Below are 25,369 nucleotides of genomic sequence, written 5' to 3' on the forward strand. Positions count from 1 at the left end.
ATGGGGCTAGGTTGCGGGGGGTGAGATGTGGTATCAGGTTGCACGGCTTACAAAATTTTGCTATGGGGCCCTGTGATTTCTAGTTACGCCCCTGCTGCAGAGTACTAAATATTAGTAAGAAAAACACACTTTACAGCTGGCTCCTATACTAGAGAGGGTGACCTCATGATCCCTGTAGCAAGATAATTGAAATGGAGTGAAATGGAGATTCCAAATATCACAAGAAGACATTCCTGTACAGTGCTGGGGTGTCTTCTAGCAATATCTGGGATCCTCAGTGTCCCCAAGATGTAGCCAGAAGCATTCTGATGGCAACCTGGCCCAAGCGCTGCAGGCAGAAGCCAGTTCTATGGTTTTCTTTCTTTTTACCCACAGTTGTGTTTCTTACAGCTATCTTGCTGTGATTTGAGATGGGTGAGGGGGGTGGGGGTTGATGTAATAAGCAGACCTTGCATTTTATGCAAGATCTCCTTTAATGTTCCTAATAACTCCAATGGATTTTGGTAAAATTTCTCTGAAATCTTCCAACTTTTGCCAACTTTCAGTTTTACTCATTCCTAGAAGAGATCTCTGAAGTCACACAGGGAAAACCCTGGCAGAAATGGTAACTTATCCCTACTCTATTCAAAACTAAACATTGACTGGAGTTGGGCTATTGTAGCAGACAATACAAAATGAACAATTCATTGAAAATGTCAATTTTTTATATTTATCTTTATGTTATAAAATGTAGCCATAGGAGGAGTGAGTTACAATTCACAAAGCTGACACTGCTATACTGCTATTTGACTACTCAGCAGAGGGAGAGGCTCAAATATGGCTCAAATCACTGGTATTAGTGACTCATCCTTCCTTCCATGTGGCTGCAGCAAATCTAATCCATACACAGGCTGCATGGAAAACCAGCTGGGCACAGGCTATTTTAATAGAGTGAGGTCATGTGTCTAAAGAGAGCATCTGATTGGATAGTATATGCCCACAAAACCCCTCTTATGATTAAATTGGGTGCATAACGTTTGGGAGTTGGAATAAACCTAAGTCATTCTAAAAAAATATATATATACAGGGAGTGTTCAATGTTACTTCACCTATATATTATTCCTTAGTTTGCTATTAGCCATCATTGTTTAATGACTGACCGTAGCCCAAGTTCGTGTGTACATTTGATTGTGTGTCTGTCTGTCTATCTTTTCTAGGTTACTCTAATGGTGAGTTTTCCTTTTTTGCTGTAATGGTCAATTTTCCATGTTTGCTGTTATGGTGCTTTTTCCATATGATCTCCATACAACTGATGTATTTTGCATATTAATTTGTCATAGAGCATTCAAACTGGCCTCTTATATGGTAAATCTATTTTTATGCAAAGTATTATAGCTTTTTGTGTTTGGATGCAACATGTCATCTAAAAAAAGTAGATGCAGCCATTTGAGCGGTGAACGAAATGAAACCTGTTAGCAGGAATCTAGAAACGTTACAATGGTTTAATTCTCAAAATGCTTCCTTCCAATATTCACTTTTAATGTCAATGTCTACACTAAGGGGTGTCTGCAAATAGAAAGCAACACTAGAATATCTACCAATCAGAATTAATTACTGATCTGACTTCAGAAAAAAAATAATCTGGTTTTGGTAACTGCAGATCAACGTTGCTTTTTTTCCATTATTTACTGAATAATTATTTTAGGTTTATAACAGCTTGTATACATTATATTTGTGATTTCAAGCAGCAACATTTTTGTCAAAAACTTGTAAACATGACATATTGCATTTTACATTACTGAGGTGTTTAGATCAGAAGAAAATACTGTATATACATGTATACAGGATATTTTCCATCTTCAGCAAGACAGGGAAACAGCCCTGTATTCAAATTTGTGCTTTCTCATTAAAAGTAGAAAACCTCTGTAAAGTAAATGACTGAGCAAAATGAAAGAACTATGTCAGTATTTCCATAGATCTCAGCAAAACAACCTCCTCCCCACCTCATCTCCATAAGATAGGAGGGTGGTGTTCTTTAGTCCAGTAGTGGAATACTAACAGTGTTATTCACAAAGCTGCCGAATGCAGCCGACTGAAAAACCCAACCAAAGTGAAGTGAGCCGAATGCTGTTCGGCTATTCACTTAAGGCTTGTACAGCCATACACCAGCTGAAATAAGCCATATATCGGCTAGCTTTGGCCACACTTTGGTCAGCCGAACATGCTCTGCATGTTCGGCTGAGCCGAAGTGCAGAAGGACTTCAACTCAGCTGATCCAGCATCTGGATCAGCTGAGCTGAAGCTCCGGCAGGCTACTCGCTGCTGTTCGCCCCTATTCTCATAGAAAATCAGTGAAAAACAGTAGAAAAAAAAAGTAGAAAATACATGTTTAAAAATGTAAATAAATGATAAATGTAAAAAAAAAAATATTTGTTTAAAAAACAAAAATTGGGCGGAGCTAGCAGTGACAGCTAGCTCCGCCCAACTGTTTCCTATTGGCCGGCACCTGCTAGAGCCTTCCAGCAGGTTCCGGCCAATGAATAACAACTGGGTGGAGTCGGCCGTGACGTCACGGCAGACTCCGGCCAGTTGTCATTGTTTATTGACAGTTTAGCATCCCCAGGTAAGCTGATCTGTCATTGCAACTGGGCAGAGCCTGCCGTGAGATCACGGTTGGCTCTGCCCAGCTGTTAGCTGCCGCCCTGCTTCAGTTCAGTCGAGCCGAAGCATATGCCTTCAGCTTGCCTGAGCCGCTCGGCCGCCTTCGGGAGCTGTATGGGCAATATTGGATAGCCCGTACAGCAGCCCTTCGGTTCGACTGAACCGAAGGACTCCGCCGGCCGAAGCTAGCTGAAGGATCAGCCGGAGCTACAGCTCATCCTTCGGTTGGTTCTGTGAAAAACCCTCTTACTTTCAACTATGTTTGGGATTTCAATGAAACTGAGGCAGCATTGTCAGCTCACTACAGGAAATTAGAAACTAATTGCATATCTGACAATATCATCAGGTGTTCTAAATTTGCAACATTTGTAAAAATATAAACCATTGGGATATATGTATGTATTGCAGAGATGTACTATATATATCTTCTTTTTTTTATTTTGCTCAGACTTACACTTTAATTAAAGTAAGTTATGGGTAATTGTAATATCAAGTGGCTGGCTGTCTTGAGGTTCATGATATATGTATATATAGATATAGATATATATATATTTATTTTTGATCAATATTTTGTTCTGACATACACTCAACATTAAATGCAGCTATTCACTTGCAACTGAAATAAAATGTAAGGCACACAATTACCTGGATAGCCGCCAACATAAACTGGATTACTCGTATCCGCAGAGGTAGATTGGACATGAGGGCTGTCAGTCAGAATTGTGTTTCCATCGACTTTGAGGACAATTTTGTGCTTTATCTTATTGGCGTTAACCTGGTGCCATTCGCCATCACAAAGAGAGTTTGCTTGTTCTGGCTTATAAATTGCTGTTATTCTTCCAGCACCATTGTTTACATGGAACAGAACCTGGAAAATATGATACATAGAAAACTTCAACTTCTATAGATTAATAATCATTTACAAAAAGAGAAAATAAGAAAAACTGCAGCTGTTTTTGGAAAGATCTCTCTAATAATATAAGAGCTGTCCTTATATGACGTGTTTTACAGTGTCATTTTATTTGCATACTGCCTGCTTTTAAAATGGTTTTCCCACCTCCACCCTTCCATATTGGTTATAGGTAGGCAAAAGTTGTCAAAAGGTAAATACTAGATTTCCACTTAGAAATGAACTTACCCTGCCATTAACAATTTCCAGACCAATGGCATCCACTTTGGCACTACTAATTCCGAGAAGAACGGCATTCCTTGCAGTAGTGCGGAATTCTAGAGATATGTTTAGATCAAATCGCACTTTGTATCCTTCTTTTACTAAACAAAACAAAGGGTAAACATGTATATTAATAAATTATCCTCATTACAATTACATTAATTTTAATAGTATTGTTTAAAGTTTCTTCTACTGCCTCTTTTTTTTTTACAAATTTACGTTAAATAGAACTTACTGAGTAGCCAACAATATATATTCAAATTTCATAACGCCCCAACCGTTTTTGTATTATTTTATTATTCTCATGTCCTGTTGATGTACCTTTAATAAATAAACAACTGATTCATTAAAATTAAGTGCTACTCATAGCTATGTAAACTGTTCAGTTGTATTTGGCTGGTAATTTTCTATTCCTTGTTATCAAGTGCAAGTGACACCAATTTAATGTTAATTATATATATGTGTGTGTGTGTTCATTCTATCCAGCAACTCAAGGGCTGAATAAAGCAAGGTTTATACGTTTTAGATTTGCACTTTGTACTGCCTTCTTGAACAAGTCTAGTAATGTCACTCCAACAATAGCATTGACAAAATGAATTGAATATAAGTGGCATTTACCTAAAGCAGCAAATCCTGTCCCATCAAAGTATGTTCCTTGTTGTGCCGAGACGTAACATTTATTCGCACCATGTATAGACAGGGCTCCTTCTCTATTCAACCGCTTGCCATTAACAGAAACATTGCTGATGCATGCTGGGATACTGTGGGTTACCTGAACATCAAAAAACAGATGGGTCAAAACATGGTCTGCTATTCCCAAATGCTAGCATATTAGCAATCCTGCTTATGCTAAACAACTCTCACAATAATGTCAGATGTTTTACAAACAGACCTGAAGACAAATGGGTAAAGTCTATGTACTGTATATACTCGAGTATAAGCCGTCCCAAATATAAGCCGAGGTACCTAATTTTACCACAAAAAACTGGGAAAAAGTATTGACCCGAATATAAGCCGAGGGTGGGAAATGAGGCAGCTAATGGTAGATAGATACCAATAAAATTACATGAATATTTATTTAAAAGAAGACTGCAAAGAATTGTATTGCAGAGGACACAAGAACGTCATGAAAGACTCCTAGAGAGAGCCAGGTTTGGCTGGGCTTATGCATGAATCTGAATGTTCAGTCTTAAATTATTATAGCCGAGTAGGCTTATTTCTTAAAGCTGAACTCCGGGATAAGTAAATATTATCTAAATAGAAGAGGGATGAATATTTCTACTTGAATCTTGGTCTAATTTGTGGATTTCTTGCACATCTGTGCAGAAATCCAGCATGAAACTTTGCCTCTCTGCCAGAGCTTCTTGTATTAAAGACCAGTCACAGCTGCTCTCTCTCTCCTAGTACAGGGTGACTGGTCTCGTATGTGCCCCCCTCTTCTATTTTTCTGCAGACAGCCTGTGGTGGGTGGGGTCTGCTGCTTCCCTCCCACAGATCTGCTCTCTGCACAGGCTGTGTACGGCAAAATGATGATGTCACTGCTACTCTATATGGTAATAACTGGGTTTATAGAGGTGTTTGGTGCACACAAAGTGGATTTCAATCCTTTGTGTATATTAAGGAATATATTTAAATGAACGTTTTGGACCAAGAGTTCACCTTCAAGTAACTGCATTTAACACTATCCATTGTTTGTGTTATAATAGTATCTAATAACATGTTTGAAGGAATTGAATTTATTACCAAGATGTGTTATAGGGCCTTGTTATACCCTCTTAAGAGTTTATTTATTATTGGCATTTATACAGTGCTGACAATTTACACAGCACTTTTACATCGGCCCCTGCCCTCAAAGAGCATACAATCAAAGGTTCCTAGCTTACATGCACACAGGGTCGGTTTACACAGGAGCCAATAAACCTTCCAGCATGTCCTTGGAGTGTGGGAGGAAACTGGAGTACCCGGAGGAAACCCACGCAAGCACAGAGAGAACAGGCAAACTCCTTGCAGAGAGTGACCTGGCCAGGATTTGAACCAGGGACCCAAGTACTGCAAGGCAGAAGTGAAAATCACTACGCCAAGTTGTATATGAGGTCAGGTAGTTGACAATACAGCATTATTACATATTTCTATAATTTTGTCTAAGTATACTGTGCAGAGAGCAGCAAACTATGGGACCGCTTTTTAAAGTGTTCAGTGTATGGTACATTACTGCCACTAGATGGAGCCAAGGAGCATAGGAAATTCCTTTACTCCTTGGCTCTATCTAGAGGCAGTAATTCCCTTTGAATGGCATTGACCCAGTTATACGCTGAATGAGCACTTTATAATTCAGCTCCCATGTGCATCACAGATAGCATTGACCTTTCAGTATTTTGCTTTTCCCAATTCATATCATCCTATAGAAATCTTTAACACTGCTGTATGGGCTAACAGATATGTATGAGGGGGGGGGGGGGGGGGGGTAGTACTGAGTAAACAGTCTAGTCCCATTCTTTTTGTTTTGCCGCCTGAAGCAATTTATATATTATTCACATTCTTCTGTAAGTATTATCAATATAGAGAAAGAACAATCAATCATTTATCACAAGTCTCACTTACATTTCCAATGTTTTTAGCTGTGTAGCTTGGTGCCAGCCCACCCAGGTACAGCTTGCCTTCCACATCTAGACTGTTGCTCTCACCAGGAGTGCTGGTGGACGTGGCTTCTTGACCGTCCACAGTAATTGTACTTTTCCTTTTAATGTATTCTGTGGAAATCTATAAAGAAGAGTGAACATAACTGTGACTCATTACATTTTACAAATGTCATATTATGTATTACTAAAATAGCTACAAGTTATCTCAGGAACAAAAGGAAGCAATTTATGTATCAACACAGCTAGCAGTGCATCTTCTCAGCAGTGCCACAGAGCTACTGCAGTTGAACAACTCTAGACCTTACTTATCCAGCTGATTACAAGCAGAACTGTTTGTGTTGACCACAGTAGCTGGACAGATTTTCTTCCTTATCTTCCATGAACATATAGGATTATGAAAAAGGAAGAATACATGTTGCCGTAGGCAAGTTCCTCCTTCACATAACTTTGATACATAAGGCCCTATGGTCTGTACTGCTATACAACTTCAATATCGAATATGCAAGCTTGTTTTCAGTAAAAGAAAATAAATTTTTTCCAGTTAAAGCCAAGCTATAAACCCACAGGAAAACATAGTCTATCAGTCTGCCCCTCGGCTATGTAATTTTCTTCCTTTATTTCAATTGATAATCATATTTTTGATGTTGTGCATTTCCTTTTTCTTTTCCTTTAAGCGTATCAGTTACATTTACGCAGATGATGGCAGCTGATCTAGGAACACAGAGCTACACAGAAATAATGAGATGAACTGGTTAAGAGAGTCAGCACTTAATGTATTATAAATTACTCATTAGGTTTAATAGCAGGCATTTAACAAAAATCCCAACTGTATACTAGAGTAATATTGAACTAAATCCTCCTGTTTCTGAGAATGATTGAGCCAGTCTTGCCCATTTACATCCTGCAGTGCAGATTTTAAAGGGCCACTAAACATAAATTATAAACTAGCTATCATGAAAGAGGCTTTAATGATGTGAACAGAGAAACACATATGCTTACAGTAAAGCAGTCTTGTTAGAAATATGAAATACTACTTTTCTACATATACTTTTATTTTTAAAGGATTTCATTTTTCTAAAGCTATTTCAAAATAAAATAGGCATATAGCAGCATTTATCTAGGGGATCACTGCAGAGTATGCCACATGCGGGTGGGAAACACTGTATATCTTCATTGCTGATAAGCAGACAACATATGATGTAAATATGCAGTTGACACTGCTGGTTCTCGTTTGTTTAGTCATTGGTTGTTGTAGTTCCGTTTCCCTGGTTGTCATTCTCATGCTACAGCTTCACAACTTAAAAGAGATTCTAACTCGAAACAAGCATTCCAGTAAGGAATTCCATCATCCCTGACTCTACTATCTGAGGTGCTGATAAGTCACATAAAGAAGACCTGTTATGATACATATGGGAGCAGTCATTGCTACTTCTTTAACTTGCCATGCCATGATCACCACTTATGAAGAAGCGAAGGAAGAAATCCTGATCTACATGCTTGTTTTTAGTCAGGGCCTCACTAAGTAGTGTAGCTAAAAAACAGAGAACTAGAAACTAACCATGGCTGTTCACATGTTTCCATCATCACAGGTCTACTAATCAGCACTGGAGATACATGGGGCAGTGGGCAGTACTGTGCCATGTCTTAGTAAATCAATAATAAAATTATAAATAAAAAAAACTTACTAAGCATGTAGCCATTGACTGTATGTACCAATGCACAAGCTTTAGCATAAGCATGAACGCCAAGGAATTAGCAACTAGCAGTTCCCAAATTCAGAATGACAGGTCTGCTTTACAAGTCTAATCAGCACTAACAATACTTGAGACAGTGGTGGTATTGTGAACTAGGAGATATTTCTCCTACTTTTACATGACTTCCTGTCAGTGATTCCATATGGAAATACTGCTTAAGGGGGAGATGCTGGTGCTCAAGATTAAAGGGGGGTTGGCAGTGCTTGTGTGTAGGTGGTGGTGCACATTGGTTTGGTGCACAGTACCTCTGTCCAGCTCACTGATGTCACTGGCTGCCAGGTGCTGGGTGGGGTGCCAACCAGTTCATCATGCTCAGCTCCTGGCAACCAGTGACGTTAGGTTATTGAGCTGGGCAGGATGCTGACCCGAACATCACAGGTTACTAAGAGTTCTTAGCAACCTGGAACGTTCTGGCTGGAAAGGGAGCAGCAGGCACACCTGCCCCCCCCCCCCACCTTGTGACCCAATGAGATGCCGCCTGAAGCAACCTCCTCAGACTGCCTCTTTAGAGGGACGGCCATGGCTATAGGTGTTTTACATACATATTACTCTATGCTATGTTTAATTCATTTATATAAATCTACTATTTAAGGTTCACTGATCTTGCAGCAATAAAACATACTGTGTGCCATTTGCCATCATTGATCAGAACCGGGTGGATGGTCTCAGTCTTTCCTTTTCCCATATCGAATAAGAAGTGAAGTTTTCCGTCATGGAGCTGTAGCGCAGCATAGTCCATCTGGTTTTGGTGAGCCATATAGTAGATGAGGCCACTTGTGGCATATGCCCTCAGGGTGAGTTGGACGGACAATCTAGAAGGAAAATGGCATATTTATTAATCACTGACGAACAACATTTTCTCATCAAGTGTGATTTATGTTAGCTGTTCCCATTTATGATGAATACTAACATCTGCTGAGATTACAGCACACATATTACCTCTGATCTGAAGCTGAGCTGACCAGCTGGATTGATCATTAAACTACATTTATTATAAATTGTAACCTGCTTATCAAAAATCATGGAAAGATTACACAAGAGGGGAATAAGATTTTAAGAAATGTGTGAACTAATTAATTAAAAGGTAATTCCATTTTAAACTGATCACACAGTGTACAACACCTCTAAAATCACCAGATCTCCCCTGCATGCTAATGTGGGCAGCTATATGCAGGCAACAAGGCCACGTGATAGTTGCAAAGGAATGCAGGAAGGAAGCTAGATCTATGCAAAGCTTTATTTTAAAGCTGACGTTTAATTGACTTTGCCTTCCCTGGTTTCTCCTCATCAACATGCTAATACATTTTTAAAATAAAACCTTTCCATTTACATTGTATACCTTATATAAGGTTTACCGATGTCATCACTGACTCTCTGTGCTTATCTAAGCAACACAGGCAGATCATGGCTGGTGGGAGGGGCCAGCAGGGTAAAGAACATAGCTTCCTGAAACCATCACAGCACACTGCCTTAGTACCCCACTCAAGAGCCCTGATGCAAGCAGGGCACTGGCTCTTGGGAGGATTTATGTAAATATCATAATGCCTTGATGGGAGCATGTCAGTCTGAGAGAGTTGGTGTTCCTAAGCAGGATTCATTTGCATGCAGACTGCCCTAGGTAATTACTACATGTGATGCTGAGCATCCATGATTGGATTGAAATGAAATTAATGAAGGTGGAGGGCCAGGGACAGTCAGGCTGGGGAGGAAAGCACTAGATGATGCTGGATGTCCTCCAGCCAGGACATAAGATGGGCTCTATCTGACTTGCTGCAGCTTCTAAAGCACAATTTAAGAAGCTTACAGTGTGCAGTGAAATCAGAGTAAGCTATTTCAGGCCAGGGGAGGAGCCTGTAGAATGCTACAGGACTGAAGGTAAGGCTAGTTCTGCTTTAATATGTCAGCAGGTGATCAGTCCTACCAGTGTCTACCTGACTACTCAGTGTTTGGTAGCCTTACCCCTGTAAACCATTTTCTTAAAAAATCTATCATACAGAAATATTACATAACAAAGACTAAGCTTATTCATAACAGCAAATCTTCAGGTGTACAACTTTCAGCACATTTACAAGTAAATAAGTACAAAGATCAGTAAACCACTTTCATATTTCTATGATCTAATGTACTTACTTTCTTCTGACTGCAGACTGGTCAAATGGCAAGAGCATATGACTTCCAGTAGTGAGGCCAAACTGGTAAGCGTCAGGTACATAACCAGGCAGCACCTCCTGTGCACACTGAACTGCCTGTAAACACACCATAACAAAACAGCATTAGTTTAATCTATGCAAAGCACAGAGTTGCGTGTAAATGCAGTGCTTTCTAAATCTGTCTAAATCTGTAAATTAAATTCTTAATTTAAGTATAAGCACACAGTGTGTTAAAGGAGAAGCATTGGGAAACTAAAATATACTCTTCCCAATACATAGAGCTGATGGGGGACACTGCAGCTATCACATGCCAGCTCTATACTGAGAGCTGAGTGATAATGTACCAATGATCGGCTTCTCCCTTAAGACAGCAGATACCGTCAGTCACCACTCCCCACAGGAATTCCCTCCTCCCCTCTCTGTTCCTCTGGTGCTCATTGGAGGCACAGACAGGTGAGGGGGCGGGTACAGATGGCTCTGGCTCTAGAGAGCCAGGGCCAGCTGTCAATCAGGCTGACCGGTGGATCCCGACAATATTGTTGGGACCTTTCCCGGCTGTAGTGCGGCTGTGCACTGCCAACATATAGCAGACATTAGCCCCCTATATGCTGACTTTGGGTCACAGGAGTACATTAGTAAACATACTTCTGTGGCGCAAAATGGAAGTAAAGGCAAGATGTTTGGCTTTACTTCTCTTTTAGGTTGCGCTGCCAAGTCACCAATAACTATCAGTATTATAAATCTATAAGTTGGATTCAAAACCCATTAGCACAGAGCAGAATAAAATACAGCATAACAGCAAATACAGTAAACTCCCATTTATCCGACACCCATGGGGTTTGGTAAGTGCCGGATAACTGTACTTTCTGGTTGCTTGAGAGTTAATAGTGAGCATGCAACTTGGAAGAACTCAGAGAGTTCTCTCTCAGGTCTGCTCCTCTGCTCAGTGGGAGGGTACACTCAATAGCCAATAGCAGGCTGGATATTGCTCCCCATTGTTTACATTCCGGTTCCGGCCCACGAAATCAAGCCGCTGTCCGACAGCAAGATATAAACAAAGAATTTAATTAGCAACTAAATGCATTTAATGTACATTTTAAATAAATGTAATAACTAAATAATAAGCCACCAGCCATATTATGTCCTCGATTTTTTTGCCGGTTGCTTAAGAGTGTCGGTGGCTTGAATGCCAGATAATGGAGAATTGAGTGTAGTATCATCTGCCGAATAATAATGTACTTATGAATTTTATATTGCTCATGTCATTATCACAAAACAGTTGTACATTAAAAGAGAATAATTGTATTTTCACAGATTGGGCTCCAGTCCACCATGCAATGGAAGCAACAGCAGGTTCTGCTATCCATTACCTGGGAAATAAGCCTCACACTAATAAGAATTTCTATGTAAATAAGTGAACTTTGTGCAAACACAATCTGTTAAAAACACTCTGCAACTGAACCTGTTCCTCAACTTTTGTTCACCAACAAAACCTGCTGCTTGTTTATAGATTATAAAATATCCTTGTAGAGAAACGACACCCTTCCGAAAACCGAGTCAAGGGTTTTGTCAATGTAAACACATTCCTCTGCTTTACCTTAGTGGCATACGATTTCTCTAAGGGTGTGGTCAGCGTTAATTTCCTTTCTGTGACGGGCGCTATCACTGTCGGTTGTGCGTCTGGTTCTTCATTGCTGATGGCAGGTTTCTCTGTCAGCATGCAGCTATCCATTTTGACTTTTTCATACTTTATAACAGTGGTGAAATCCAACTGCCTAATTAATATGACAATTGAAATAATGATTAATTAGATTACTAAAAGAATAACTATGAATAAAGTGACAAATCATATTACTGAATATCGTGTACAATTAATGTGTGTTACAGAAGTAGAACTCCTCCTGCATTCACCTTAACAAGCCTGCTGTCAGGGACCAGGACACCTCCAGGTGGCACCCTGGAGCTGGAGCAGATCCTGCATTTCCAGTGCTCACCTGCAGGTGCCTCTGGGCAGTCAGTAGCTGTCTGGCACTTGAGCAACTCCAGGTTGCACTGTGACGATGTAACCAGGACCTGCAGCTCCAAGGCTCACCTGCACATGTCTCTGCAATTAGGCACCACCTGCTGATGATCTGGGAGGGTATTTAATCCCTCCCTGCAGTGAGCCTGGTGCCCCAGTATCAATGCCATTTCCTATATCCTGTTCCCTAAGACCTGTATCTTGTTTCTTGTGACCTGATTCCTGTGACCTGATTCCTGTATCCTGTTTCCTGCATCCTGGTGCCCCCTTATACCCTCACCATTGCTCCGTGGCTCCCCTTGTGTTGCCTTGCTCCGCAGGTTTCACATGCCCTGTTGTCTGTGTTTGCATTTGCATTTAGTCAGCTGTTATTACTTGTGGGTGTTGGTGGGGTTGTTGGTGTTTACATGATTTCGTTGTGTCTAATAAACTGTACATTCATAAGCTTACAGGCATTGTCTGGTGTGGTCACGCATTTGGTTCTCCCGTGTGGGTACCTACATGCAGTGTGGAGACACCCGCCCACCGTATCCTGACACGTGCTGAGTTCACAGCATGACGGTTTATACAGTATACAGTTCCCTGAGTGTTTGTAGCAGTGTGAATAGACAATCTGTTGACTAAAAGTATTCTCGCTGTGTCTGAGAGCCATAATGGGGTTTGGAAACATTTCTCCATATGGACCATTGTCCCTTGACTGGAGTACATATTGGTCACAGAAACTTAAGGGTCATGGTTCATGTACCTAGTGTCATAGTTTATTCCATGGCAATTTAAGATTTGACAGAATTCCACAGCTGACCTTTCCATTATAGGAGATTTAAACCCAAGAACAAATTGTAACATGCTGCAGCTTTCCAGTTCTTAGATGTGGCAGTTTTATTAGTTTTAATTGTTCAGCCTAAAACATTTTCAGCAAGTACAGAAAATACCTGTTGATCTTGCCAAAATGCTGGGTCCTTGTCACTCCCTGTGAACTAAACTGAAAGAAAAAACAATTGTTTCTTCCTTTTGTGGAATACTAATCCCCCACCCACCATGTAATAGAGATGAAGAAATGAAAACATGCTTGAAGTCCAATCTGGGTGGCAAACTTGGCTCCCTTCATAGATACAGTGGAGGAGCGAGCATAGCCAGCCAGTCACATAAAGTGTGTTACTGGCAGGATAACCAGATTTTAAAAAAAGGTAAACGCATCAGAAAAAAAGAAAACGAATGCAGCCACCACATCTAGGGACTGGCAATCTGCAATTTATTAATTTTGAGTTTAGATATACTTTAGAGCACGGGTGGGCAACTCCGGCCCTCTAGGTGTGCTTTAACTACAAATTCCATCATGCATCTGCCTCTGGGAGTCATGCCTGTAAGTGTCACTCTTGCAATGCCTCATGTGACTTGTAGTTCCACAACAGCTGGAGGGCCGGAGTTTCTCACCACTGCAAAGGGTATTTGTGACACTTACTGAAAGGTAGTGTGTTTCCTGTGGCTTCAGTATCTTTTGATTTTTTTTTTCTTTACACAAAAACACTAGGAAGCAGTTTTATATTGTACGGCCCCCTTAACAAATTTCCACTGCCGTTTAACAGCAATAGCAATTAATGTGTAAAAAAACCCCCCAAACTTCTGTTTTCGGGTGCACATAGCTCTAAATGTGTCTGAGATGAATACAAACATCCAGCTAGATGGAACATATGGCAAGAATAATGATCTGTAGCACATATAGAAATAAGACATGTGCTTAGGATGCAGGGAATGTGCATATTTCCTTTCCTTGATCGCCCCTGGGAGAAGCCATGACTCAAATGTTGACAAATAATCATTATGGTTGCCTGGTTTTCCTGTGTAGCTCATTTACAAAATGACTACTTAGCAGATCAAAGTCGGAACATTCAGCCAATAATGCCTGACCATGCATGACAATGCTTCAAATATGTTCAACTGCGCATATGTACAACATGGTTATGAATTACTAGCTGAATCTAGAATTTATCTGTAAAGCTTTGCATTGACATGTTCACTTAAAATACATTGAATAATGATAACTCTGCATCAGAAAATCTCAATGAAATAAGGAAACCCATACAGATTACAGTATTAAACTTACTCCATATTTAAAATCAAATTCTGAATGCATCCGTAGAAAGACTGGCTTGTCCTGAGCATGGTGGCGCCCATTTTTCCAGGAACTCCACCAATGAAAAAACGAAAAGCATTTATGGCAACTAAATCCACAGATGGACCATTGAGTTTCACCTCTGCTGGTTTCCCTTCATCAACTTGCACACTCACAAATCTAGAAAACAAATGACGATATGTTAGTTGTACTGAGAATAACCAAATGTAGGTAGTGAGGGTGGAACAGCTTTAATACAAAAATGGCCTGCACAGCAAGAAAGAATTCCATACAAACATTAAGTTGATTCATAATACAGATTTATAGTAACTTGCCCTTCATGTAGTCTTACAGCTGAACATTAAATAAATAAATACAACATATACAGTAAACTCTCTTTTATCCGGAAATTCAACCAACCAGAACTCTCTAACCAGAAAAAAACACCCCCTGTGTACGTGTGTACTAATACTGTGTATTATCATGGAAATGATCATGTGCCTATTTGTCCTAATTTGTTTTTGATTACTGCATTTCAATATTATGATGAAGTCATTACATAGTTTATGGTGTATATATATATATATATATATATATATATTTTTTTTTTCTATCTTGGTGCCGAAGCTAGCCGAAGGATCGGCCGAAGCTACGGCCAGATCCTTCGGCAGCTTCGTGAATAGACCCCCTAAGACATTAAGTGAGGAAAAAGTGCCCTACGCACACACACAACAATTAATGCCTAAAAGACAACCTAACCCTTACACACGTGTTTTGGCCATACATTGCTTGAATTTCGAGCTGTGTGCAACCAGCTTAAATCAGTTGACAAAATTTGATTGCTCAATTTTTCTTCATTTAAACAAAGTAATGGCCATTACCTTTAATAAAAAAGTCAAATACCTTTTGTTGCGAAGAAGAATAATGGAATGTTCTTGACCGTCACTATAGGTCCCAGTAGGTGATCTGATGACTGTCTTTCTTGTGCTTGCTCCATCCAGAGGATTAATGTGTAATTCAATGTGGCCGTTTATCAGCATTAAAGCAAAAAATGGCTTGGTTGCATAAAAAAGAAAAAAAAAAGTTTCAGTATGACAAGGTTTAGAAATTAAACTGACTTTGTGTTTGTCCATGCGTGGCAAGGCAACGGGTTCACTTTAATGTCGATCTCCACAGCTGTTTACTCTTCCCTCCACTTCCTTTACCATGACACTCACCAGCGGGAGCATTGAGCAGAAGCCCAAGTTCAGGCTTGCACAGGACTTAAGAGTCTCTCTCCGACCCCATATGACAGCACTGGATGCCTGAGTGGCCAATAACCAAACACTTGTGCTGTCATATGGAAAGGAGAGAGAACGAGTCACATTCTCCCCAATACAAGGAATTACTGGGTATGTCACATTGCTTCCCTGGGTGAACCAAGAAAGTATAAGGTGCTGCATGAGCCAATATTATAGTAAAATGGTTGCTTAACCATGCATGGGTATAACAGATTCATGTTAATATTCCACCATTTCCCCACATGCTGTAAACACAGAAGGCAATTTTTAGAATGTTTCTAGGGCTATAATACAATAGAGGTAAACTATAATGGTCCTGGGTCAATTTAGTAGCCTAGTTTATATAGTTAATATGTTTTTAAACTGATGCGTATACTTCTTTGCTTACCAAATATATTGCAATACAAAAAATGTCCATGGTACTAATGGTTACATTGGGAGACAGCACCACAAAAGTAGCTCACTTTCAGACACAGCTGTCTCTCAGTGAAACTTTGTATTGAGCGGTCTGAATAAAGAAGCATTGGTCTGATTTATTCAGTTCTGTCTAAATTTCACCTTGAGCTATTGAGCTCTGTACACAGACTTTTTTTCAATAGGTGGTAGGAAGAGAGAGCACTGAACCCACAGACCGCCTGCCATCTGGATAAAAAAAACACTGCATACTGTTTACATTTAATAGTTTCACTTTCTAAAAATAAAGAAATAAAGAGAAAAAAATCATAATAAATGGTAATAAACATGTATAAAACTAATATAAATTTCTTAGTATAGAAATGCTACCTCCTAAAACTGTTACTACTCGCACATGACTTATCACAGCCAAAGGTGAAAGAACATATTACCATACAATCTGACTTATATTTGTAGGGCTAGTTTAAATGAAGACACAGTTGATATTCATTCACATTACATTTGCCATTAGTTAACACTGACTTGTAAATGAAAATAACTAATTGATCATAAAAGCCCATAAACATTCAGAGCCAATTCTAAAGCTTAAAGTGACACTAAACTCAATTAAAACTTAAAAATGCAATGATGTACCTTAACTATTATCACAAAAGTAGCTTATTTGTGCATCAATTAGCTGAATTAGCTAGATCCTCAAATCATCTCTGAATTGGTGCTGACACTGTGCTTCCTTCTGGAAGGTGGCTACTTTTGTTCCCCATGGTCCCCCTGTGTGTTTGTAAAGTAGCCACCGCTCCAAGCTCGCTCCCATGATGCACTAAATTTCAATACAAATTAGTAAACTAAACATGAGATTGTAGTCCATCAGGGGAGTGAGCTTGGATCAGTGGCTACTTTACAACACACACAGGGACCATGGGGAACAAAAGTAACCACCCTCCAGAAGGAAGGACAGTGTCAGCATAAATTCAGAGACGGTTTTGAGGATCTACAGCCAAGTGACAGACAAATAAGCTACATTTTTCCTAATAGTTAGGGTTGCATTTTTAAGATTTAGTGCCACTTCAACAAGTGCCAAAAATGAGTGTGATATAATAATTCTATACATAGGATATTTACCACCTCAGTCATTGAGCTAATAAATCTTTCTGATGATTGATGCTAATTTTCAAAAGCGAACGAGATGGGGGAAACAGTAATACTTTTATTCCCTCCCTTTTGAGTTGGATATTTGACATCTAAAGTGCAGGCGTACTTGAAAGGGCAACAATTCATGTGTTGACATAGTAATATATGCATTTGAAAATTACCATGGCAGGAATTGAACAGTCTGCAGCAGCACAACATACAGGTCCATAGATACACGGAATATAGAATAAGCCTGTGGCTCTGTGACCTTGTTATACAGAGTGATTAGGCATCAGGCTCTGCCTCAGGTTATTGAAGTCTGAAATCTAATTTCACAAAATGCCTGAGGCTTTGTCAAACAGCAGTAATTCTCTCAGAAAATGCCTTCAATGTGAAATCACACATATACTGAGCTATTGCATTCTATGCAAAACTATGAGTGAGGTTTTTCTGCACACCAGGGCAAATATGACCTCTTCACTATATACTGTATGCAGATTTACACGTTTAAAGGTAACTCTAAATTATCTCAGAATGGTCATGTACAGTGTGCACAGACTGACCATCTCATAATGTCTCCGCCCTATACAGCTACACTGGTTGCACGAGAGTTTAGAAAATGGAGGAGATAGACACACAGACAGTGCCTATGCTACCTTATCTCAGGAAGGAAATCGTAACCAGACAATATTGATTATATTATAATATTTGAGAATTTGGGACTGCCTCATAGACTGGTAGGTTGGGAGACTGTCATCTAAAGTACAGTATATGGATATCCAAACCAGCAGGTGTTCATAAGCTTTAGATGTTCCTCATTTGATAGTTAGAAATGCACACAGGTGCATACTCCTAGCTGTCATCCCCCATGCTGTACACAGTGCTCTAATTAAGGCTAAATCGCATATGTACACACAAAAAAGTAGTATGATAAATGATTCACCCCCTCCTTCACCTCTCCCCATGTGTACAGAAAACGTCCTACTAGGTTTCAATTACAGAGAGTGAGTCTGAAAGCAAGCAGTATCTGCTGTGCCCTCTCTTTAGAAAATAATTCTGTTATTCGTATGTCACAAGTGAACACTGTATGTGTATTTGTAAAGCAAAGATATAAGTATGTATAGTAACAGTGATGTTTTGCCGATCCTGGGGCATCGCACTGTTCACTTTTTTTGTTAGAACTTTATTAAAATGTCATAAGTGACATTTCATTAAGTTCTATCGGCAGTGTGGTGGACGCGATACAACAACACTAAACAAATTACTGCATACCCTACTTTTTTCAGCACATACCACCACAACGCACTGGTGTGAACTGAGCCAATTTGAAACAAGGCAAATTGCCTTGTCTGTGCATTGGGGCTGCGATGGAAAAGGGGCCAACACATATGTTATAAACAGGCCCTAAAATATTTAAATAAATAAATAGAGATGACCAAAAATAACTATTGCATCCATTTAAAACCGAGACTTATAGCATTCTAAAAAGCCATACATTTGTTGTTTTTCAAGTTTGTTCAAATTTACTTTTTTTTGTTTTTATGTTTGACCTGCCCCATTATTTCCCAGCCGAGAATAATGTGTAAGCCTCCTCCGGCAGCCTCCTAGAATACCAACATCACATATTCCAGGAGGCATTACTTGCACCATTCATAAAATCCTCCAATATGTCACAGGATGGAAACATGTAAACAGACATGTAAACGGACAGGGCACCAGTTCGCTGTCTTGTCATTGGTGGGGCCCGCTTAAAAAATCAGGAAGAGACAGTCAGCTCCTCATGACGTACAAGAGGAAGATGGCGGCGAGGGACAGGACATGTAGTAGGAGAGCAGTACAAGAGGACAATGCTGGATCCACTAGGCTTGTATGTACATTTATGAAGCATAAAAAGAAAACATTAAAACGGGCAATTGAACTGTAATTTTTTGGGGGGAAGAGTGAAGTTCCTCTTTATGTTACTAACATGTTTTCCATGATGTAGCCTCCTTTTGATCAGTGAACCCGATAAGAACAGAACAGAAGACCAGAGACAAAGTAAATGCAGAGATAATTGTATGTATCATTTATCAAAACTTAGGGAATATTAATTACATTTTTTTTTAAAGGTACAAAATAGAATTTTATATGAAATACACTACAGCAAGGATCATATTATAATGGACCAGGTTACAACTGCTTTGATAACTATATTAGAATGAGAGTGATGCACAGCTATTTACTTTGCCATGTATCACTTTACAGATTGAAATAAAATAAGCAAACATTTTCCCATTTATGATTCAGACTGCCTCATTTCTGTTTCTTAATGCAAACTAAATATAACTGAAATCTCTGCCGGCAATAACCCAATTATGTTTATTATGAATTTGAACTATTTACTGACGCGTTTCTAATGTTAATGCATTAGCTATAAAACATCAGATTGTAATTCAGTTATATTTTTTACTTCTTGTTTCTACTAGCTAAAATAACCCTGAGCTAAGGAGTCGTGAACACCAGTAGATAAGAAAAGACAGATGTGTAATCAGTAGCTGGACTTATAGAACACTGATTTACAAAAGATTCAGTTCTATATATCTCTACCTTTTGTGAATACTTTATTATTTTAAATGAGACGGAAATAGATAAAAGTAAGGAAGGCAAACTTTAATTTAAAAAAAAATATATTTTCCATTGATGTTCTACTCAATGAAGAAATTGGATGCAGACTGCTGTATATTGCCCTGATTTTCAGGTTTCAGTAGGTAGACCTCGGGTTGAGTCCTCACTTCTCATTACATTCTCATCGCTCTACACATTCTCACATCTCTCAGAATGAATCATTGGTTTTCAGTGTAAGGGATTAGATTTGAAATTAGACTGTATTAGTGTTAGGGCGAAGGGTTAGGGGGTATAGTGTTGGAATTATAGTTAAGGCTTCCAAAGTTAAGTGAGAGATTCAGAGGTCTATTTATAAACAATTTGCAAAGCCATTGGCCCTATGTGAATGTTCTTTCTGTGTAAATGGATGCACAAAATGAACATTCTTGTTATTGTTCCTTTTAAGTCAAATGCATTTTCAAATGTCATACTTTGTCATACTGTCAAATGTAATACTGGTCACTAGATGGAGCCGAGGAGCATACAAATAAATATTTACTTAAAGGTGAATTATGAGGTGAGTTATTTTCACTCAGCCTCATAATCTGAGCCAACCTGTGACAATTAAACTGTCACAGGTCGGCTCAGTAGATCGGGAAGTGAGCGAACACATACCGGCGCTTGCTCAATTCTCGATCCTGTAGCGGCAGAGAGCCATGAGAGAGCCAGCTGTCACTCACGCTGCTGGGTGGATCCAGACATAATTGTCGGCATCCGTTCCGGGTGCGGCGTCTCAGTATACCGCGAGCGGTAGCTCGCGGTGTACTGAGCTTTGGGTGATGGGAGGACACAAACTAGCTTACCCTTAGGAGAACTATAGGGAAAAGCCCTAACCCCATAGTTCTCCTTTAATATGTCCCTCAGCTCAATCTTGTGACCATAATGCGGTATTACAAGATAACATTTGAAAATACATTCAACTTATAAAGAAAATAATAATTATTATTAAGTATTTATATAGGGCCAAAAGTTTGCGCAACGCTTTACAGAGTGCTAACTTTTTATGAGGGGGTGAGTAGAGATATGGATGGAGGGAGAGGGAGACAGTAAAGTTACAATCCAATTTCAATACAGGAGGGCTAGCGCTTACAATCTAGTAATGATACAAGAGAATTCATTTTGGGCTTCCATTCTCACAAAACGAACATTCACAGAGATTCACAGGACCAATGGATCTACGACTTGTTTATAAACAGATAAATGTCAAGGTTTAGGTGTTAACCACAATGAAGGTTAAAATAACTCTGCCATTAAAAAGAAATTAAAAAAGGGGTGCTAACACAAGAGGGGAATAAGAGGTGCCTTTCACTTGCCAGTAGTACTAAACTTGTACTTGTACTCGCCCAAATGCTCTGATACTTACCTCCGATACTGGAACTTCCAGTCAGAGGGCGATCTCCCTCTGACCAGCAGTGCTGAGGGAGCATAGAGCTGGCTTCCTTTCCAATCAGGAAGCCGTGATGTGAGTTATGACCCGGCTGCTGGCTTCGTGAATAGCTAGGAAGCCAGCTTCACTTGTTGCTAGGCAGATGGCACCTCATGACTCGCCGCCTGGCAAGGGAAGTCGTTGTTCTATCGCTAGAACATTTCACAGGCAATCAGGAAGCTGGGCATCGGGTCATGATCCGCCGCCCAACTTCCTGATGATTGGGGCACACGGCACCAGTACTCGGTATCGGTGAGTACCGTAAGAAAAGTATTGGTACTCGTACTCGATACTGAAAAAACAGTATCGGTGCATCCCTACTGACAAGCATTCTAGTCAAATGGCATGTTCTGCAACTGAAGACTTGCAGCTGCGCTCAAATGGAATATGCATAATTTAGCAAGAAAATGCTGTGATTGGCCTGCTTTGCCTTCAATTCACCTTAATAGGTCATGTTATGTTCAAAAGAACACAGGACAACACCGCGCAGGTCAAACACAGCCTCTGAACTGCCATGTGTACTGCTCATTTCAAGTCAATAAGATTTTTTGATGTCATTCCAAACACACATAGAAAGCAAAAGAGCATCGCTTGCCAACTCGAGACCTTAGGCAGCAAATTAATGGGGTGCCTTAACACAATGCATGTTAACCTACGTGCGCTAACACACCTCAGTAGCCCTAAGAAATGAGTTATATGATATGTTAATAATTAGGTTAATTTTCAAGGTTCAAGTGTGGGGAGGTATTGGAATCTGCTTAGCAGGCAGACATTGATCAGAGAGTTAGACAAAGTTTAGAAGTTAAGGATTTCTACTCTGGGTTACTGAAAAGAGAACAAGTTAATTTTTTTATTGTTGTTTAATGTTCTTGTTCCTGTTTTACGTCCATCTGTCTGATTATCATATACTGGGGATAGGAACTCCTCATATACTTAGGGGCTGGACTCTGCTGGAACTTTGATGTTTCGGGCTTGGACGTTTCTACATTGCCTTTATGGCTCTACACACCGGTTACTTTACTAGTTTAGTCAAATAGAACTGTCTCTACTTCCTGCGGATGGCGGGACGGAATGCTTTATTTGATTTTGGATTTTTCTGTGCGCTGACGATACCTCGTGGGTATAGGAACTACCCCCGCGTGAGGTCAGCTTTATAAAGTTCACATCGGGAAAAAAGGTGGTCCTGCAGAATGGACATTGTTTTTGTTTTTTTTTCCTTTGTTCCTGTTCTTGTTACTTCAGTTTACTAACCATCACTCTCGGATTGCTCACACCAGTGTTGTGCTTATTGTGTCCCAATGCATTACTCCCAAAGCTTTGAGGCTAACAAAGGATACAGGAATGGGCTGGCATAAGGAGAATAGCTTACAGTTACCAACAATGAAAACTAAACTGCCAAGAGGTGCCAAAAGCTAGATGTTCCTGTCTATGTCTCCTCCACATCCACCACAAATGTTTTATTATCTTGTAAATGGTCCTCTACATTTGTTTTTTTTTGGATTATGAATACGCTATTGGAGGTGTGTCACGTGCCAATATGATCAGATTTGGGTGGGTGAAGTTAGCATTTTAACAACTAAAGCTCCATCACAAACAGTCACATTCTCACAGGTTTGGTATTGCAATATATGATAACTTTCTAGCAAAAGAAAAGGAAGAGATGGATTAAAATATGTACATGAACCAAGAAACTTGAACTATTTTAATCTACACGCTGTGTTGTACTGTTGAATTAATACATACTTAAGCAGCATGTAAGTGCTGTCAAGTTCACATATAGAAAGTAAAACATGAAAATTCACTTACAAGTTATTTATGACCATTCAAAAATACACTAAATCACACCCATTTTATTTTAGAGGATTTCATAATTTAAACAAAAATTAAATTACTCAACATAATAAAATGATTACTCACCAGCTGGGCCTGCCTGCGACTACGTTTCTCTGCTGCCTTGCCAAATCCAGCCAGGATAATCCCAGTGTCATTGAGAGTGGAAAACGACACCATGAGCTCAGACTCTGGTGATAAGGACACAGGCTGCATTTCTACATAGCCATCATTAAGAACAGTTATACTGCGTGTAGGCTAGAGGAAGAGATACAGGAAATAGATGTTACAGTATATACTATAGTATAAACATTTCATATATAACATATGATAAAGAAAGTGAAAATATAGACAATACCTTTATGTTGTCTACATGAGTTAAAGAATAATAGTTTTCTTTGCCAGGTGAAGGTATAAGTATTCTCATCAATTTGCAATTAAATTAATTGAGATAGCCAACAAATAGGTAGTGCCCCCTAAAACTTACATATAAGATTATCTGTTCTTAACAAGGAGGTAACTCCCCAGTAAGTATAGGCTAACGGGCACAGACAGCACCAAAGACACAGATGGTTACATAGTCAAAGATTATTGCCTAAGCTCTTTGCCAGAGATGAATGTCAAATAAAGAGTTTTGATGAGCTAGCAAAAACCTGTAATTAGACAAGTTGGGTAAAAGGAGCACAGGAAATGGGAAGCAGTCAATTACAGGGTTCAAAAACAACACTCATGAGAACATTAACCAGAAACCAGAACAGGATTACACGATTAGAAACTCTTCTTAGTAACAATAAGGTTAATGCTACCATGGGCAACCAGAATGTGGTCTCTGGTAAAGGACTCAGGACCAATCATTATGAGTGCACTTGGTCACAATCCTTCTTGTACAGCTAACCATAAAGGTAAATAGAGCATTTATAGTCATGCCAGGGCACATGAAGGAAGCTATTAATGCATTAAAAACTATAGAGGGCTACAGCAGAGGGAACAGTTAGAGTAGCAACAAGTAGACATCAGGACCCAGAAGGACAAAAAGAACAGAAGCAAGTCTAACCGATGAACAGCCGAAAACAAGAAAGACAGAAGGATGCTGCAAGAAGAGCCAACACCAGCAAGCCCCTGACTGTGCTACAGACAAAGGAACAGGTGAGGAAGACCACCAAGCATCTTGCTGACTGAACCTACTGTAGGTAGGTTCCTGACAATGGGGTACAGTTGTGTACATGGATGATGGCCAACTCTTTATAAAAATGCTGAATTTGGTTTTACTGACTGTTCAAATTATGACATAAAAACACATAATGGTAGCTATCCTTAATAATTCAACAATATCCTTGTTTCCTAAAGAGGTATATTAAACATTTAAAAGCTATACTTATTTATCCATTATTCATGTTGTTATTATTAAAACAAATATTGTATTCTATTCACCTCCAATTTACAGCCTTTTCTTACACCATAAGCATTTCTTAGCAAGTCAAAGTTTGATCGTGAAATCTCCAGGTTCCTTATACAGCCAACATAGGATCTGCTGACTAGTTGTCTCCTAAAAGGTAGACAATTGTTGTTACTGTTCATAACTGGCATGCACAAAAAAATAAAGGTCAGATAATAAAGAAGGAGACAAAGTTAAATATGTGTACTTGTTGGTGATTTCATGACTAAATTAACATTCACATGTTAATATTTTTGAGAGAGAATTATTCAATTCAGAGGCTTATTTTACAAAAATCACTAAAGCTAACCTCCCACTGTTGTGAAAGGGATTACTGTGGACCAAAGCTAGGCAAATCCTTCCAGCACAGAAAGGAAGGAGGGTGGATTAAAGAGGATAAAAACATGCACTTTCACTGTTTCCTCAAGCTGGAAGAAAGATTATATAAGAATAGAATATAAATTATTTAGAATATATAAGAAAGATTATATAATCTAATTTTTTTCCCAAGTGTGTTTTTAAATGCTTTATGCTGTATTTCTGGAAGGGGGCATACTAGAAAAGCAGACCTTGTGCTTATTTAAGCCCAAGGTGTTGGAGTGCAATAACACCTAGCATTAGCAAGGGGTGTTCACTTCTGCCTGATTGCCTCTCCCAGGAAGGAGATGGGTTCATCCCAAGGCCCACAAGTAGCATCTGGCCCTAATCCCTTCACTGCCAGCAGTG

At 39.4% G+C, this 25,369-nt stretch overlaps 1 protein-coding gene across 1 annotated transcript in view; it reads right to left on the minus strand.

The window, feature by feature from the left end:
• LAMA1 (laminin subunit alpha 1) overlaps positions 1-25,369 on the minus strand; it is a 160,771-nt gene that overhangs the window by 2,907 nt on the left and 132,495 nt on the right. Inside the window, exons 52-62 of the mRNA XM_018553825.1 lie at positions 24,640-24,754; positions 23,296-23,466; positions 15,391-15,542; positions 14,479-14,667; positions 11,952-12,129; positions 10,335-10,450; positions 8,827-9,016; positions 6,413-6,571; positions 4,430-4,583; positions 3,779-3,912; positions 3,286-3,508 (exon numbers count right to left, since the gene is read on the minus strand). Of these exons, the coding sequence (XP_018409327.1) occupies positions 3,286-3,508; positions 3,779-3,912; positions 4,430-4,583; positions 6,413-6,571; positions 8,827-9,016; positions 10,335-10,450; positions 11,952-12,129; positions 14,479-14,667; positions 15,391-15,542; positions 23,296-23,466; positions 24,640-24,754 (1,781 nt within the window). The remainder of the gene's footprint in view (positions 1-3,285; positions 3,509-3,778; positions 3,913-4,429; positions 4,584-6,412; positions 6,572-8,826; positions 9,017-10,334; positions 10,451-11,951; positions 12,130-14,478; positions 14,668-15,390; positions 15,543-23,295; positions 23,467-24,639; positions 24,755-25,369) is intronic.

This window comes from Nanorana parkeri, unplaced genomic scaffold (genome assembly GCF_000935625.1).
Source record: "Nanorana parkeri isolate BGI_ZX_2015 unplaced genomic scaffold, ASM93562v1 scaffold7, whole genome shotgun sequence".
In the NCBI taxonomy this organism is placed as follows: domain Eukaryota; kingdom Metazoa; phylum Chordata; class Amphibia; order Anura; family Dicroglossidae; genus Nanorana; species Nanorana parkeri.